The sequence below is a fragment of the Triplophysa dalaica genome, chromosome 16 (assembly GCF_015846415.1).
Source record: "Triplophysa dalaica isolate WHDGS20190420 chromosome 16, ASM1584641v1, whole genome shotgun sequence".
NCBI classification, from domain to species: domain Eukaryota; kingdom Metazoa; phylum Chordata; class Actinopteri; order Cypriniformes; family Nemacheilidae; genus Triplophysa; species Triplophysa dalaica.
In genome coordinates this window covers 21,306,732-21,319,112 of record NC_079557.1, presented here as the reverse complement: position 1 = coordinate 21,319,112, position 12,381 = coordinate 21,306,732, and the positions used below count along the sequence as shown (strand labels likewise).

General features: G+C 36.4%; 2 protein-coding genes across 2 annotated transcripts; both read right to left on the bottom strand.

Annotated features, from left to right (window-relative positions):
• Positions 1–457: 457 nt before the first annotated feature.
• zgc:174917 (uncharacterized protein LOC565650 homolog) lies at positions 458–2,741 on the bottom strand. Its single transcript, XM_056770244.1, has 8 exons — positions 2,734–2,741; positions 2,595–2,645; positions 2,173–2,324; positions 1,805–2,093; positions 1,623–1,714; positions 1,118–1,257; positions 922–1,026; positions 458–802 (listed from the first exon to the last, which is right to left on the bottom strand). Exons 3-8 carry the CDS (start codon positions 2,294–2,296, stop codon positions 719–721), a joined length of 834 nt encoding a protein of 277 aa, XP_056626222.1. The 5' UTR covers positions 2,297–2,324; positions 2,595–2,645; positions 2,734–2,741; the 3' UTR covers positions 458–718.
• A 1,526-nt stretch (positions 2,742–4,267) lies between these two features.
• si:ch211-153b23.7 (TNFAIP3-interacting protein 3) lies at positions 4,268–11,318 on the bottom strand. The gene is made up of 6 exons (XM_056770306.1): positions 10,736–11,318; positions 8,267–8,420; positions 7,947–8,090; positions 6,951–7,232; positions 6,348–6,473; positions 4,268–4,981 (listed from the first exon to the last, which is right to left on the bottom strand). The coding sequence occupies exons 1-6, from the start codon at positions 10,828–10,830 to the stop codon at positions 4,754–4,756; spliced, it is 1,029 nt and encodes a 342-aa protein (XP_056626284.1). The 5' UTR covers positions 10,831–11,318; the 3' UTR covers positions 4,268–4,753.
• Between the last annotated feature and the right edge of the window lie 1,063 nt (positions 11,319–12,381).

The window sequence follows — 12,381 nt, the reverse complement described above, 5'->3', positions numbered from 1 at the left end:
TTTATCCTAGAATTTATTCTAAACCATAATTCTCATTAAACAAACACGACGTCTCATTTGATAACTATCATAGATTTCATTTTGGAGTGAAACACAACACGCGCCAGACATCCTCACGGGACAGTAAAGAGTTGAATGCAATTTTTTAAGTGAAAATGAAGTGAAGAATAATATGAGACACAAACCATCAGAGGAACTGTATGTAGGTAACGGTCAGTCACGGTTCATGTTGTTTTTTCTGTGAGGAATATCAATCTGGACACATAAAACTCTGTAATGTTCCAATAGTCAAATTAATAGTCTTCAACTTGACTATTTTTATTTTGTGTTAAAGTCCTTAATCTACCTGATTTTTATCATAAATATTACATTTTAAAATCTACATCACATGTATAAAACTGTATGAATGTTTTTACATTAATGTGCTCAATGGGTTGCAAATGAATTACTAAATTGCTGTGATGAGTGATGAGGACTTTATTAAGTACAGGTTACGAACATAGTCACTTCCATTTAAAATCAAATCATTAAACCCTTCTGATTTCCTAAAAAAATTCCATAAACACACAATAAATACCACTAGAAACTCCCTATTGATAGTCAAGCAAAATAATGCATTATTCAAAATATTTTAAAAGAATAAACACGAATGAAAAACAGTAAAATGACACAGACTGCCAGGTTTTAATACATTGTATATGTTCACAGAGAGTTGATCTCAGTTTTGTTTGGAGAAGTGGTTGTATTTGTCAACACCACTGACCAGAACTGTAGCAGGGAAAGTTCTGGGCCGTTCAGGGTCCTGTCAGAGAAACACACACATTTATACAAGTTTTTATTCTCAGTAATGTTTACAGATAAATATCCTGTCCTGTGTGTGGAATGTTCTCGTCTCATTTTTTTAATGGGAGACATGTTTACCTGGATTGGATAAGTGCATGTGGGGACGTACCGGAGGACATATCCACAGCGCCTCCTACTGGACGTGTTAGGATCACTGGCATGAACCAGAAGTCCATCGTGGATCTAAACAAAAACAACCCTCAAAACGATGAGTGTTTGGACATTGCGTACAGCAGGTATAATTTACGTTTGCAGTTATGAAACATATACTCACCGACATCTGACCGGCTAACAAGGGACACAAGATGGCTTTCTCAGACTCCACCAGCTCTTCTGGGATTTCTTGATTGACACTCAACATGTTCCCGGATCGTTTGGACTGATGATGAGGCAGAAGACCAGAGTGGTGACTTTCTGTTGGATAAACACAGAAATTCAGACATCAGACACGGCTCAAACCTACCCAAAATTAAAGCACAGACTGTGTCCACGAGATCTGACATATGTGTTTAACAGTCAACTATTTGAAAATACAATTTTAAACAGTTGGGTAATAATAAATCTATCTGCTCGAATCTCGGCGGTTGATTTTAACGTTAACTGGAATAGAAAACATCAACTAACAATATTCTAGCGCATTTATACATTGAGGATATTGTCTATACAGTATATCTGTTGAGTCGATTATATGATCTGATCATTTTCAATAACCATGGATAAACAAGAACTCATTTTTTCTTTTAACCCAAGTTTTCATTTGTGAATATGATGTAAAGCACCTGGGATAACCTGCAGGGCTCCATTTTCCTTGAGTGAATCATCCAGGGCCAGCCAGACTGACAAAACTGGACCTCCATCAAAACCCCAGTACCTACAAACCAACATTCACACGTTCAGCTAACTGAGCCGAGAGAAAAGCACAACATCCCCACGTGAGGTCACTATGTAACATTGTTCTAACTTCATGTCCTGATGCCAGGCCACGAAGGGCAGGCTTTCTTTCTCCTCGTTCGCATTTCCTTCCTTCTTCTCTTCACAGCGGTTCCCTGATTGGTTGCAAGCGATGACATCATTGTTCTGTTGCTTGTTACACACTGGATATTTACAGATGAATCTGGAGTCGAGCAGGATGACATCGGGCCCCAGGACCGCCGTGACCACCTGGAGAAGCCGAGGGTGCTTTGCGAGACCCCTCACCCACTCATACTCCATATGAATGTTATGAAGACTGTACGCCGTGTAGTCTTCACCTGTTAAAGAGTTGAATGCAGTTGGAGTTTTCCGCCTATGCTCAGCTCTAATAATCGTGTAAACGAATGCTGCACTCACCGTGTTTTCTCTCCAGCTCAGCGAAAGCGTCTCGGGCGCTCTGAAGCTCTTCTGGACTCAGGATGGGAAGAGCCGACAGATATCCCTGCTGCTCGTACAGGGCCAGAACTTCTGCTGCGCTCATGTCGACAGGTGCACTGCTCTTTCTGCTGCTGAAGAGAGAAATGGTCTTTATAAACTGCCGTTCCTGACGTTCATGTTCTCTCTCTGAATATAACATTTCATTTGTTGACCTTTCCTCTCAGCATATTCAGGAGAAATGTATTTTAAGGTGTTTTTGCAGGAACACAGAGTTTTATAGAAGCGTTCTTCATGAGCAATTTAACTGGATAAACATCCAAATGAGGTAAATGGACTGAGGGCACCGATACTGAGGGGCTGCCATGCACAAACACATGAGTTTATTCAGTCACACAGCTTACCTGAGTTTATAAAGATCTCTGGACTGAGTCAAGAGTGATTTGTGTTCAAAGCTGTAGAAAAAAAGATAAAAAGAAGCTTCAAATAAAGACAACACAGAAGATCAGAATCATATCAAATCTAACCATCCATCCATCACACCTGTTCACTTCTGCTCAGCTCTCGCTTTCAGACAAATCGTTCTGTATGCTGTGAAACTCTGTTTATTTATATTACTTTTAGGATTTGGCTCCTCCTCTGACTGAACATCAAGACATATCTATTTGATTTTCCTGGAAATTATGTGTATTTTTATTTCCTATATTGTGAGTAAGGTTTCTTTGTGTTGTGTGCATCGGTATGCGAATGACAGAAAAACAATGAAAGCAATGTAAATATTTGACATCACATCAGCAGATAATGCTAACTGCCCATGACCGGGCACACCTGTATTTTATACTATTATAAAAAGCAATAAAAGTGTACCATGGAAAAACCCAGTCAATCATTCTGAATGAAAAGTTTCGATCTCAAAGTCTTTCCTTAAAGTCAAAGCAGAGAGAACTTCTTCATGTCTTTCCTCTTAGTAATAAAAAAACATTGTTATTAGGGCTGTCAATAGATAAAGATTTTGAATGGCGATTAACCGCATCCTTTTCATGTGATTAACTGCGATTACACGTATAGTGAAATTAAACATACACTTTTTTTGTTAAACATGTTTATTTTAGTGCCGTCAATCGATTCGAAAACATACTAATCCAAAACAGCATTAATGTTTTCAATTTACTTATACCTGCTAACGATTTCACATTTTATCTCCAAAATAATGTAGAAAAAAACATTTCTTTAACAGCATCAATTTATCAATGAAAATCAACATTCTAATATTGTTGGCTTTGCAACTGGTGTCTTTATTAAATATGTTATTTTTTTCTACAATTTAAAGCCATTATAATAAGTGTGCCTGTCTAACATGTAGGAACTATACAGAAAATAAAAAGAAGTTGTCAAACACTTAACAGTCTTTACTGCTAAATACATGAAATAAAGAAGAATCCTCATTAAAGCCTCAATTTCTTTTGTTCTTTGATGAACATATGTGACAGGAGTCCCAGCAGCAGTTTAAGAGCGCGGCCCCTTTAAGAGCTCTGAACAGGTCTAATGCGCTTCATATTTTCACTACTCTTTGCATTCATTAAAGACTTTATTTAACACGTTGAAGACTGTGCTTGAAAAATACTAGACAAAATGTGCTTTCTGTCAGAATATTGTGTGTTTTTGTTCATTCAAGTAGGAAAGAGAAGTTAATAGTGATGCTGTGCTGTCTGACAGATTCTTTAAGTCATGTGTTCACCACACTGGACCACTGTGGCGTTGTGTTGAGCCGCGTGTTAAACAGCCACAAGCTGTCAATCTATACTGACGTGTCAATACAACCATTGCACCTAAATAGTTAAAAGGCCTTTACATGAATAAGAGCATGATTATATAATGTAAAGCTGGACAATGATGACAGAAAAAACAGATGTTGTGTAAATGGCATTAAATATTTTTAATGCGTTAATCTGAAAGAATAATGCCTTAACGTTGACAGCACAAATTTTTATAGGTAACTACATCAGCCGATGTGATTATCTGCTTTAGATTAATAAACAGTTGGTCATTTACAGACGTTCAGACATTGAGCCAGATGTGGTTTGCATTGAGAAGAGATTTATTTAACATAAGTAAACAGCAGAAATTGAATAGCTTATATTCGTTCATTGGTTACTCATTCATTCATTGATATGAATTGTTGGAGTTTCATTTTGTCAGCACTGTTAAAAACTCACAAACTCAAAAGCTGCCTTACATTTTTAAGTAACATCAATTTAAATTATTTTAATCTGACCAAAACAATAGTGTAACCTTTTGTGTAGCTTATAAATGAAGTTGATTAATGTAGAAATGTGTATGACTAATGCGAGCTGATTTCAGTTGACTTACTTGGGACTTTATAAAAGTGCACAGTTTCCATTTATTTATGTATTAATGGAAACCTATCACAGAATATTACAAAAACAAATATCCTCTGAAAAGAATACATCTAAACAAAACAACAAACCTATATAAAATAAATATATTACTTAATAAGGAAGTGTTTTTGCTGTATTATTGATACAGGGAAATGGGGTTTTGTTCAGGGGAAGTCCAGTTGTCCGTGATGTTCACAGTGTTTAGGACAGACGTATCCGGCCCGTCTCTCTTCTTTGTGTTTTCTTCTGTCTGCTCTGGACGTGTCCTGATCATTATTACAGCGATGCACCAGGACCGGATCTTTCACGGCAGGTGATTTATTCATCAGCAGTCTCTGGAGAATCCGCTTGTCTGAACGCTCCTTCTGAAAGTCATCCTCATACACCTTCAGCTGAAAGAAACAGAGAGATTTTCCATTTTGTTTGATGTTAAGTAAATCCTATATTAGAATTGTTCTCAAAGTTCTTTTTTAATGTTTGGATGTAAATGCAGACTAAACCAATGGGCGTATAAATCGATTTAGTTTTTAAAATGTTTGCCATGGTCAACTATGGTATGGTTTCATAGAGCAAATACAAAGAAATCTGTTTTTACAGAAAATTCTTTATAGTGGAAAAGGTTCTTTAGATCAAAAAAGTAAGAAAGTAAATGGTTCTTATGGCATCACTGAAGAAAGCAGATTTATTTTGTAGGATCATATGGCCAAAAATGACTTGTGGTATTCTTCTGGTACTGCTGCAGAACATTTACACCACAGCATCTTAACCCATCTGTATATGATTGATTACGAGCCCTTTCTGTTGTACAGTAACACAAATATTACAACTGTACATAAAACAACAGCAATTTTAAGTTTAACTTGCTTCTGTAACAGCCCACCTGTTAAAATATGAATGAATCACTGTCTTAATTGAAACTTGTGGTTAATGGTTTATTATTCTGTCCTTTATTATAACTTGTCTTCAGTCATAACCGGAAGTGGCGCAATGACTTTTTTTACACAGCATTTTAATAATGCAATGATGCAGTAATTATATTTATGCAGTTACTTCCTTCAAAAGAAAAGCGGGGTTTAAAAGAATGTCGTTTGTCATTATTTAATTCTTCACAATTAGTTTCACTTAGTTTATAGAAGAGCATTCCCTTTTGTGAATCAGCCTTTTGTATACCAGATAACCAGACAACAATTACACAATGGAAATATCTCAACAGGTAGTTACGTGCACTGACATTAATATGGCTTGAATAGAAAATTCATTGGAAAATAAAAATCTTTTATGCATTTGGCACACTTTCGATCAATTTGTGTCTGCTGGACTTCAACCCACAACCCAACGACTGAACTAGACATTTTCCATTCATATTCTATTTTTGACTGTTTATTATACTGCTTTGTTTAACCATTTTGCATACCTTCCACCGGATAATATAATATAAAATGAAGTGTGAATAGGTGTAAGTGGCACAATATGAAATATCAGAAATAAACCGTTGATTGTTATTTTCTAAATAAAATGATGTTTAATGAGGTCAGAAGTGGAATAGCTAACCTTTGCCACACATTCAAACTCACAATGCCAATGATTTACTCTTAGCGGACAAGGAAAGGATTTTAACATCCTAAAAATAACCCTACAAAAATTCAGAGATGTCTCAAGAGCACCTGGAGGTAATGAAGGGCAAGAGAGTGATTATCTAGTAACGTCTGCCCCCAGTGATATGAGTTCGTCATACAGGAAGGAGGCTTTAATTCTCACCTGCTCCTGCAGAAGACCCATCTGCTGTCGCATCTCACTTTCTCTCCGCCGCAGTCTCTTATTCTCCTGCAGCATCCGCTCATGGTCCTTATGCTCGGTTTTATAATCTGCCTCATAAATCTTAGTCTGTGATGGCATAGACACAATTGTAGAATACAGATAAATTGATTTAAGAAGACATTTTATTTCAATTTGAAAGTACATTTTAATACACTTAATTTTTTTAATTGGCAGATTAATTGGTCCTTTAAAACATTTTTCTTTTGCATTTGGAGTAAAATATAAATATGAGATTTATCCCTCCATTCAAGTTCATCTTAAACACTACCTATATATCTATATATATGAAGAGTTTGGTACCAGAATGAGATAATAATAATAATTTTTAAAAATCATGTTTTTTATAATGTAATCATGTTTAATGTGTTAGTTGGCTGTTTTTTTTAGCTTGAATCAAACTTTTTAAAATGTTAACAATTGAATATAAAACTTTGGTACCTTCAACATCCACTTGGGAGTGCTGTTTACTCAGTGTATTCACAAAGGTCAGTTAACTGAAATATGCTCATGTGCACACATTCTCTGTCGTCTCTGAAAATTCACCTGACACCGCAGCGCCTCCAGCTGCTCTTTAAGATCCTGGACCTCTCTCACAGCATCCATCTCGCTCTCCACTCCAATCCCAGACAGTCTGCGGACAGACTTTACACCCGCAGACGAAGTGGATCGTACCTCTAAAGGAGGTTTAGTGGTCTGGTGGAGTAGATGAAGATCGGAGGTTTCTGTCTGGTGCATGCGAGTCTCCAGCAGTCTGATGTACTCCTGAAGATGCTGATTCTTCTTCAGCTCTTGCATCAATGTGTGCTCATAATACTCCCTCTTATTCTACACAAACAACACACGTCATGTCCTGCTCAGGTGTTGAGACAGTGTAGGCCTACAACATCATTATCACATCACAACCTTCCAGGAGTAAGCATATATATCAAACATATTCAAAAGTTTGAAAGACCAACATCATGAAAGAACCTTGCTATCCCTCATGACTTTGACTTCTTTTAATTCACAAAGGTTTATCGGCACACAAAACTAGATTTAATCAACAATGGCACCAAACAATCATCTTTCGATCTGATGACTTCTGATGTGTCGAGTGGAGAATCTGTGGCGCTCATTGGATTTTTTCTATCCAGTCGTATTTGAGTTTGGCAGTAGAGGCCACCTGTAGATGAAGCTCATATTTCTGTCTCTTGATCATCTGATGTAAGAACTCCATCATGATACTATGGCCTGAAGTCTTCCTCTTCACTTTTCTAGTTTTGACGTGACTCAGATATCTATGACTTTCACACGCAGCTTTATGAACAGTTCACAGAGGGGTTGGTGATGTTTTTTGTCTGCTTTGCTGATATTTAACATTTATATTATCTGTTGCTGGGATTCTCTGTCTATTTGACATTTGATACTGTTCTGTGGTTTTGAACCGAGAAGAAGAACTTTAGAGATGAATTGAAATGATTGTGTGTGCTTCATGATGCCATAAGCGCTGTTCGACGTGAATTGAACCATACAGTAGGTGTGATATAATAACTAAAGTACCTGCTCGTGTTCCACTTTGAGGAGCAGTCTGCTGTTGATCTTCTTCAGAGCTGAACTCTCCTCCTCAAGAGCTAAAACACGCTGCTGGAGACCCACGCTTGTGCTGTGATAGATGTGATCCCACTCCTCATTCAGCTTCATCAGCTAAAACACACATGTCTGCTTTTATATCACGCTGGGAACTTTTCATTGACTTTTTATGAAGACATTTTTACACACACATCCCACGCAAGTGTTTCCTGTTTAGATTTTGAACAGCTGTTGTCGTGCGTTTGTTATCTGTATTTTATTTATGATAAGCTCAGGGCATGTTTTTGTACCTCTTTGTTGAGTCGTCTGAGTTCAGTGTTTTTGTTGAGGAGTTGAAGCTTCTCTTCATCAGAGGAGGTGATGGACATGCTTTCTGTGATGAGAGTCAAGTGCTCCTCTCCACTGACCAGCGACTGCTCCACCTGTGCTGTGCTCTCCCCCGGCCTACAACACACACAATGTACACTATTTATTTGACTTCCGTTGATTTTTACATTAGACTCATGATAGGATATAAGCTTTAAAGAAAAACATGATTTCAATCCTTTTATTTAGTAAGGACCAATACACTGTGCTCACAAGGGGGTTGTTATGATAGTATTGCAGCCCTCACTTATATAGTATAACAAAATAAGGAACAAACAGACAGACGCACACACACACACAGAGTTTGGTTTTCTCTTATATTGGGGACTTTCCATAGAGAATGTGAACCTGACATCACGCCCTATATTGCATGTTGCAGAGGTGACGCCATCTTGGGAGGATCATACTCCAATGCTGGGCAAATCCAACATCATGGACGTGACATCTGTTTGTTTTAACTAAACCCTTGTTGATAGAGTGTAAACATTTTTAAGAATTTTTTTCTATTTTAAAAAAGGGAAATAAACATGCGTTATGGATGTGACAAAAAAAGGAAGCGGCTTGTGAGAGACGACAAATTTTGTAGGATTTCTGTGAATTAAATGCACAATTCCTGACGCAATATACCCAATGAATGGAGAAGAGATGCCTCTTTATAGAACATCAAATAGTTATTTATTTTCATGTGTCCATTTATGAGGAATATGAAGCGTTATGGATGTGACAATCCTGAAAATGGCTCTTACCTAAATATGAAATATCATGCACTAAAAATAAAACAAATGCTTTACAGATTTGAAGAGAGATCTCACATGAGTATTTAAACCACCAAATGTTAAAATCTGCGCTGTCACCATAATAAAAAACGCTGGTAAAAACTTGGTAAGGTTGACATTTTCAGGGAAATGCCCTGCTAAAATTGTCTTGATATGTACCGTAACTTGGTTTGTTTGATATATGGCGAAATTATTTTCCTGAACAAATCTGCGTAATACTTTTTAATACAGTTTTTTAACACAGCAAGACTGACCTACCGTAGTTATACTTCCTAATCAAACAAGAAAATCAAAACACCGCATTGAACGCACTAGCAGCAATCCTCCCAAGATGGCATGACATTCATCGTGGCGTGATGTCGATTAACAAACTCTATATGGCTGTTGTTGTTTTCAAATTAGCCTGATGATAGGATATAAAAAAATTGGCTTTTTCATCAAGTTCAAAAAGCACACACATTTGAAATATTTCAAAATAGCTTCTTACATTTTAATTATAACTATTATTGTAATTATCACCTTTAAACACCTGCTGGCATTTTTACATTATTTTGTCCCGCTTTATTCAAAATTACAATTATTATTATAAGTGAATTGAACACTCAAATGAACATCCTGATACAGCTATGAAGCAGCTTGGGAGATTTGAGGTGACTTTCGGTTCCTATTGATCCTTATCATGTAGAAGATGTTTCCTCTGAACACATCACACGCGTGTATATTTAAATGATGTGTTTTAATAAAGTGTGTGTTCCTTTCGTCTGGTATGATTTTCATCACCCATCACTATTAACCAATCAAAAGCCATTTAATAGGACGTGCAATGAATGTATAAGACTACTGTTTAGAAGCAGTTTATGCAACCATACCTTAAAGAGTTCGGTACATAGGTTAATGTGAGGTTAAACTATAAATCTCATAACATATTTCGCTAAAATCACGCGAATCCATGATGCCTAATCAAGTTCTTATGAATAATACATAATAAGACATTAATTAATTATATTTTACTAGAATATTAACATGTATAATAGTAACATGTTATTCATGTATTGGTACTATAAAAAGGGAAAACGTTGTGTAAATAGTGTGACAAGAGATTATGAAGTTTTTAACTAGAAAAATCTAAAGTAACTTGTTAACTTGAAAGCCATTTAAAAGGTGCCAGTAGATGTTTTTCTTCATGTAAAATCACACTTAATATAAATATCTTTGTGTGTGTTTAAAGAACGTTACGTCGGATGAAAATATCAGTCATGGACACTGACACTGACACACATTCTTTCTTCCACTATTTCTTCCTTTCTATTTTACATAAATATTCTGTCAATCATTTTTGGGTCATTGTTTGTAATTTGAGAACATGTAATAGAAGATCGAATGGTATTTTTCACAATATTTAAATTTTACTCTGTTTAAACATATAAGAATTTTCAGCAGAAAAGCAATAAAATACATAAATAAATCATTTATGTACCCATACCGAACTGTATGATGCCACACATCAGATGCAAGTTGTTTTGGAGAATATTGTTTTGATCATATACTTATATTAAAACGTGTTATAATAGCATTTAACAGCACATGTCAGGTATAATACTACCGAATAAGACTTACTCTGAAAACTCTGTTGCCTTGCGTTCTCTCAACTCCCCGGTTAAAGAACATTCGTTTCTTGAAGACTCCTCTTCTGATAGTGAACTTTCATCCATGACTCTTTAAAATCAGATTATCACTTCAGTTCTTAATCTACTTTGCCTCAAATCCAAACGATAGAACAAGTAAAGCGTGTAGTAAGTGACTTTAGCCCTCTGCAGTGTTCACCGAAGGGAAAGTTCACATATAAACCCCTTCATTGACATGCAAGACATCACAAAGTAGGAAGTAAAACTGAATGTGTCACAACAGTAAACAATCCACTTTTAGAACACTTCACTGCCACCGTCCGCACAAACTCAAAACAATGCCAGGAAAATCATAAATACTCTAGTTTAATCTCGGTTACAGTATTTATTATTCGTGAGAACGATTACATACAGTAGGACTGACGTTTTAAGGTTTTGTATCGATTATTGGAGCGAGATGTAAAATGAGGAAGTGATGTCACAGTGGGGAATTTCCGCTGTAGAATCATCTGTTCTCTTTGGGCATGAACTGTTAAAAACCAAACCACAAAATCTGACTGTCAGTACATGGGTGGGTGTCTGCTTACATCAGAGTGTCTTTTGTATTTTTCCAGTCACAAAATGTACCGATGTACCATTCACCAAAACACTATAGTCCATTTGGTTAATGTTACAAAAAGAAAAAGTAATGATAAAAAGGATTTTATCTTTTACTCATCCATACACCATTCAACCAATTGTCACATGTATGATATTTTAATATAAAGGTTATTATCATTGGATGATTTAGTAGGACAGCGTGTCACAGTATACAATACTCACCTTGGCTGTTTAGAACACATGAGGAATCACATTAACAAAGCATGCTAATGTTTGAAAGACTGTGTGTGAAATAATGCTTGTAGTGTTTCTTTCAGTCCTTTAGTGTTTACATCACACGCCCGGCGGACTGACCACATGACAGCTGCTTCTGTTTCCTTCATTCATCGTGATGACTTGTCAGTCAGTGTATTGCTGAGTCCAGCATTAGTTCAAACATTAATGCTAGTTTCTGGAGAGATTGTTAAAGCAATGGCATTATTGACCCAACACGCTATAAAGGACCAGGGATAAATGAGACCGTAAAATGGACTGATTTGTTTCTCTCTGAAACGGGACATACATGAAGGATGATAATGATGGTCTGTTGGTTATCCAGGATCCAGACTCAAAACAAGTCAAGTCAACTTTATTATATAGTGCTTTTTACAATTTCTGTTGTTACATAGGATCTGTACATAAAATATATATATATAACATAAACTATAAGCAAAACATTTAAAGAGTAGGTAGCATGAGATCATGAAAATGACAATTCATGCAGTAAGTTATGTTGCCGTGTTTGAAAGTAAACTGTCTGCCAAGTTGTGAGTCCGAAGGTGAATAAATAACAAAGTTATTTGCTTGTAAAAATGGGAGTCGACTCTGAATCACACAAACGAGACGTGAACAACATGCACGTTGTCACACTGGGAGTTTTTATGACAAGAGTTGTCACTTGACACTGACTAACATCCTGCTCCAGTCGTGGTGGAGTTTGTTGTGGATTAGCGTCTTCTGATGCTTCCTCGTCAGACTCGGGCTCAAATTGGTATGGTA